Raw genomic sequence first — 6,598 nt, forward strand, 5'->3', positions numbered from 1 at the left:
TCTTCTGATTTTTTTCACTTCTTGTTAATGATGTGATGCATCATCTCTTGAATTCACACATATTTTTAATCCAATTTTTCCCTGATAATTTATACCTGTTTACACCTCTCAAATATTAATTACTGTAAACTTTTTATCCAGAGCGTGTGTTAATAATTCTTACTTGTTAATTACAAATGCAATAATGCCTCATTTCTCTCTCACTTTTATATTTTGTCTCAAATTGAAACTCTGTACAATTTTATAGTAGATACAAGTACTGTGAACCTATTTAATTCGCGTGCGCGAAAATTAGCGATAACTTCATCGTCGCGAATATTTCTCATCGCGAACAAGTTTACCACAGGTGAATCTCGAAATAAAGTAGCCGCGAATAAAAGTTTATAGTATAAAACATAGATCCATAGTTTTAGTTCATTCAAATATATCATTTAATTTTTACAACAAATGGAAGATACAGATCTACCTGGTATTCTATTGAATATATGTAACACAGTTAAGTTAGAGTTAGGAACCTGGCTAAAATAGGCGGTGTCGCTGCCCAATCCCATTCATTGTGTGAATAAAATATTGTTTAAAAGACAAGAAGTTGAGTTAGCCATCATCACTGTGGCAAACAAAACTGTCAAGGATAATAATAAATAATAAAAGTACACTTATATAGCGCCTTATCTAAAAATACTCTAAAGCGCTGTACAACATACTAAAAGGTGTTAGACATAAAGAGGTGGTAGCTATTAAATTTTTTTTCAGTAACGAATATATCCTTATTGGCATTTGTTTCTATGAGTTATTCAATGCATAGAGTTGCTGGACGTTAAACAATATTCAACCAATCAATCAATACACGATTTATTTGTACTATAAGAATGTTCTGACGCAAAGTGGGTAGAGCCTCTTGTGGATTTAGGCGCATTCGTTTGTCCCATATATGCTTCAATTGTGAGATATCGAGACTTTATGGGGACTAAAGTAATGTGTGGACATTCATTTGGTAAAGACAGACCATGGCAAGTCGCGCCACATGCCAACAGGCATTTTCTTGTTGAGAGTTAAGTTTATACGCTGGTGGACAAATGGCACGACGGTGCCTAAGTTGCAAATCAGTGTCAATGTAAAATTGAGCTGTCAAACAATGATGAACAAGCGGATTTTACGGCTATTGCATATCCCTCTCCACACCATCATACAACCCCCACCACATTTTTCACATCCCATCATGCATTTACTAGTATAACGTTCACCGCAACGTTAGTAAAACACGCCGACGCCCATCAGGAAAGAGTACATTGTGTCCTATTTGGATAGGAAACACATTTGGGTAGTGTCGTCACATCCATGAAGTCTGACGTCACGCCCATGATGAATAAGGGACACTTCTTCTGCAAAGCGGCGCGGTGTGATGCCATAGGAGCCGGTTCGCCTCAGTAGAGCACCTCGGCGTATGTGTCCCTGGCGTCTTGTTTATAGTTTTTGTGCATTTCTAAACCGGTCGCGCATGTGTTGCAATCTCATTAAAGATCCTGACGAGGCTTCGGCCAGTTTGAGGGCGGTCAGCAATTGTATCAGTCAGTCTATGGCGATTGTAGAGACGACATATCGTGCTTTTGTAGACATTTAGAGCTCTTGCCACAGCGTTTCGAGTGTTTTCAGCCAACTGTAACTACACTGCCATGTTGCGTGCATCGTTACCTTTATGGGATATGAGAAACGAAATTCAATATTGGGCTACTCTTTTAGAAAAAGGGGTTTGAGATACATGAAATGCTGTGTGTATCTGTGCACGTGCTAATCGGGGTATGTATAATTGACGTCTCGTGGACACGAGAATGCATAGTGTAACCGAGTTCAATCTGCCGTGAATTGCATTTTGCATTACATTAACATATGATTATAATTATCAATAGGTACTAGGAGGTTTATAATTCCTGAAAACGGGTTGTTGATTCTACCTTATCGCTGGGCTAATCCAAGGAGTCGCTCTATTTCTACACTCTTTTCTGACATTGATATCAGTTTCACTTCCTGGTTGTCGGTGATTGGAACACATTCTGGACAACAGAGATATGTTAAGATGAAGTCCTGCTATGACAGAGATAAGATACATATTTTTCTCCAGACTCTGGACTTTTAGAAGTAGAAAATTATTACGTTGTCTTGATTTTAACAATTTTTTTTTGTTTAAAGATAACAATTTTAGACGTACCGGTAAAAGATAAATTACAACTTTGGGCATAAATCCGGAGAGGTCCGACTGATAAACCACATTTAAATAGATAGGAATAGAGAGATCACCCAGGCTTTGATATTCCTACTACCAAAACATAGTGCAGAAGGGATCCTCAACAGTAACGGCAAAGGAATATAAAAATCAAAATGGTAAGGTTATTCTTTCTTTTCTTTTTTTTTTTTTTTTTTTTTTGGACGGGGAGGCGGTTATGAATAATTACATATTTCATAATTTATTTAATGAAAGATGCAATTTAATTTGTACATAATAAGTCTTGTGGGTTACAAATTGAACAATACTGTCCCTCTTCGGGTGACGTTTAAAACCACGCAATATTTTTGTTTAATTTCAAACTAAATCTGGATTATAAACGGTAGTATACATGTACGTAGGTTACAAGTACCAGAAGGGTTTGGGTTTGATCCATTTTCACAAAATTCACGAATTCCATTGTCTTCCTTCTGAATTACTTACTACAGCTGAGAACAAGATCACCAAGCTTATATGACGTCATAGACAGGCGAGATTGCAATTGTAGTTTCTGAAGCTACAATGTGAAAAATTCTTTAAATAATAGAAGTCATTATAATGCTCAATTTAACACCGACTTGGCCATAAATTGAAACCATCAACAAATTTTAAGAGCTTATTTTGTATTTTGCATCAAATCGTGAGACACGATAAATCAGTAACTACTAAAATCCACCCTGTACCAGACAAGTACGAGGGTCAAAAGAATTCAGGGGGCGGATCTTAATTGGACTGATTTAAAACCAGTCCTTCATTTCATTTTTTTTAATATACAAACTTCATCGTAACGATGAAAAATGTAATGAAAAACAAAGTTTTATATCTATATCAATAAAAGGTCGCGGGTTCGATTTTCAATCCCGGCGCCCTATTAAAATTTAAACATTTAACATATGTTGCGACTATTTCTTTACCAATCACCCGGGATTATATTTTGTTATTTGATTGTTTGTTTGAAGCTCGTGTATCTTTCGGATATACTAGAAGCCTTACAAAACTATAATAATAATATTATGTGCATTGTCGTTTATATCCTTGCGCATGCACAAACCAGAGATGACAGTGTTGTTTTCATCACGTACTTTCTCATCTAAGTAACAACATCAGTGTCGACATTCATTCCTAAAGTCGTCGAGGTCTCTGTATGGGTGACAAATTATTGACTGAGACAGAAAGTAACAACAAAGATATTTTTTATGATTTTCATACTATCAAACAATTTCCTTCCTATATAATCCTAAATTCTCATTTCCATTTTTTCCATTACAGTTACTGTGGCTGACGTTAGCTGCGGTACTACTCTCACAAGTTGAGTCTGCGGCTGTCACGTTGAGTTGCACTAAATGCGTGTGCTCAGGACAAACAATCAACTGCCGTGGTATTGGTCTTACAACTATGCCTCATATTCCACATAATACGTTCTCCACTTATCAGCGGCTGGATCTGAGCAACAATACCATTGGAACCATTAGAAGTCATGCATTCCCAGGCTTACCTCAACTTCGCGACCTTGACCTCAGTGACAACCATTTAACCAGCATTGATCGTCATGCATTTTCTACCATTGCAAACATCACCAGCCTCAATCTGGCAAGTAACCAACTGACCGAAGTGCCAGCCGCATTACATGATCTCAATGCTTTAGAGAACTTAGACGTCACTGATAACCCCATCCCTCCCAATGCATATACTGGGTTCAAAAACGATATCATGCGGCATCTTGGCAGCAAGCTCAAAGAATTCCATTTCGGACACGACATGATCGTTACTTGGCCAACATCCACAAACCATTTCCAGGCACTTGAAACCCTCGACTTGAATGGAGGAAACATACAATACATCCCTCCATATTTCATGGATGGTTTCAGGAATCGCCTTCAAAGTCTTACCATTCGGAACACAAAGTTGCCTACGACACCAATTCTCACAGGATTACGAAGTCTTAGAGAGCTCCATCTTGACAACAATCTGTTCCATGACTATGGTATTCTGACAAACTCATTCACTGGTTTGGACGCCCTAGAAAAACTTAGTTTAAATAGCGATCTTCTCACAAAGTTTCCTCCCATTTTACACCTCCTTCCAAATCTTAGAAGCGTTTCCTTGGACGGGAACAGTTTCTACTACATCAGTGACGACGCTGTTACTCTTCTCCATGGGACAAAAATAACAGAACTTAGTCTTCGGGATTGTAACTTGGACCGAGTTCCAGGTGCATTAACAGGAAATACCCTCAACCAATTAACCAGGATAGATTTATCTAATAACAACATAAACAGCATCGAACGATACGACTTGGATGGCCTGTATAACCTTCGGAACTTATCCTTCTCCGACAATCCTCTGCAATACATATCTGAATACGCGCTGAATTTGACGTCTCTCGAAATAATAGACTTCAGCAACACCGAATTACCTACTATTCCACTTGCTATCAAGAACGTTCCAAACTTGCGAAATCTTGATTTAACAAATAATAAAATCGATTGCACATGCGACCTCATCTGGTTCCAAAAGTTTGTCAGTAATTCCAAGACACTGTTGCATACGAAGGGAAGTTGTGAAACAATAGATCGGGAAGTTGTGCAGTATCTTGATCAATTTATTCCCAAATGTCCAGATTATTAACATTCTGTTTGTAAATGGTGAACAAATTCACGAATGTTTTAATTCCCCCAATGTTATTGAACAAACAAGTGTGAATGTGCTTTTTAGCTTTCTAGAGAAATAAAATTTTACATACATGTACGATGTGTAGTTTTTGTAGATTGTTTAGCCATTTATTATGTAAACCTGTCGCAGCGGCCTAGTGCTCAGGGTCCTCGCTTCTCAATCGGGAGGTGCTGGGTCTGATTCTCAATCCCGACACCGCGTCAAACCCAAGACGTTTAACATAGGCAGTAACTGTTCCCTCGCCTAACGCCCACCATTATAAAGTGAAAGTTGCGGGTCTTTCAAAGAACATTCACTGTCATGATCGTAACTGATCGCCATGCTTAAGTAAAAATGTCCTGCACTTTACCTAAAGCTGATGACGTCTCTATATGAGTAAAAAATATTCTCAGCTGGGACGTAAAATTTTGTCATTAAACTTTGTGTCCGACATGTAGCTAAAGAATGTCGACAAAAGAATTTAAACATCGTCAGAGTTGTGTTCCTTTGTTTGCTTCTTCCTAAATTAAGTTAGCCTTACAGCTTTAGTTAATGTTCGCAACTTTGATCGACTTTAAAATCCTCGGAATTTTTTTCAAATACGTTTTCTGACGTCGGCAGAACATGCAGGTAATACTGATTACATGGCTTGTCGTTCTTGTACACCCGCCCCTCCGTCTTGGGCGAGTCGTTTACAATGCAAATACTTGTGAGTCTCATGTTTCTTGGAAGATGGGGGCCCAGAGGGCGAAGCCCCCGGAAGCTCCTAGATTTTACAGGGCTTGAAATGTATCTCCGATGTAGTTATTTTTACTATTTTCTGTAATTTTTAATAAGGTGACATTAAGAAAATGATGCAAATATTAAGGGTTTTGGGAAAAAATGTAAGTTTTCCCAATGAAAGTACATGTAATTCAATAAATTTAAAGATTTTGTCATTTATTTTTCTGAGAGTGGAAGAAATTATTGCTTCTTTTATCTTTTACATTTTTTAAACAAGAGACCACGATTTACCTTAAATTAAAAAAAGTTAGGGGGCGCCGGCTGTCCTCCCCCTCCCTTAAATCCGCCACTGCAAGTTAACCAAGGGGTAGAATGATCAACCTATGCATCCTCCTGCCATCCCCCCTCCCCACGATTTAGGATGTAGAGTTTTTAGTTTTATCATATTTGTTCGTATGCTTTTTTTGTTTGCCAATGCTACGTGCATAATTATATTTAAATTGTCACACGCTTTCATCGTGTTTTATTTTCAGCCGTCTGTTGATTTTTCTTCCTTTTTTTTTTACAGATCACTTCTGAAATACTTAATATTAATAATTTTAATAATTCATTGCATCATAACTTGAACAAAACTAAACACGAGATACGGCTAACACCCCTTCCCTATCCCTTCAATTTGACAAAATGTACATTCTAAAAAATGTTCTCCATAAAAGTAAAGAAACTAAAACTTGTTTTTATAAGATATATGACGCAACCTGTTAAAACTAACAATGGTATAGAATTTAGTACTGTATAAAACTATTCTATACTCTTTTGATACTGTCTATGTGAAGCTTAAAATGGGACCTCAGTGATAAGCACGCCTGCAACTTCCGGTGTAGTAGGATGTAGGCCATTAATAAATCTCCGAACATGACAAAACAATTTGGAATTAACTTGATTTTTATAATCCATGGATAG

General features: G+C 37.4%; 1 protein-coding gene across 1 annotated transcript; it reads left to right on the forward strand.

Moving 5' to 3' along the window:
- Positions 1-710: 710 nt before the first annotated feature.
- Positions 711-5,008, forward strand: LOC125659213 (leucine-rich repeat and immunoglobulin-like domain-containing nogo receptor-interacting protein 2). The gene is made up of 3 exons (XM_056149997.1): positions 711-1,797; positions 1,908-2,379; positions 3,530-5,008. Exons 2-3 carry the CDS (start codon positions 2,377-2,379, stop codon positions 4,886-4,888), a joined length of 1,362 nt encoding a protein of 453 aa, XP_056005972.1. The 5' UTR covers positions 711-1,797; positions 1,908-2,376; the 3' UTR covers positions 4,889-5,008.
- The last annotated feature ends 1,590 nt before the right edge of the window (positions 5,009-6,598 follow it).

The sequence above is a fragment of the Ostrea edulis genome, chromosome 9, assembly GCF_947568905.1.
Source record: "Ostrea edulis chromosome 9, xbOstEdul1.1, whole genome shotgun sequence".
Taxonomy (NCBI): domain Eukaryota; kingdom Metazoa; phylum Mollusca; class Bivalvia; order Ostreida; family Ostreidae; genus Ostrea; species Ostrea edulis.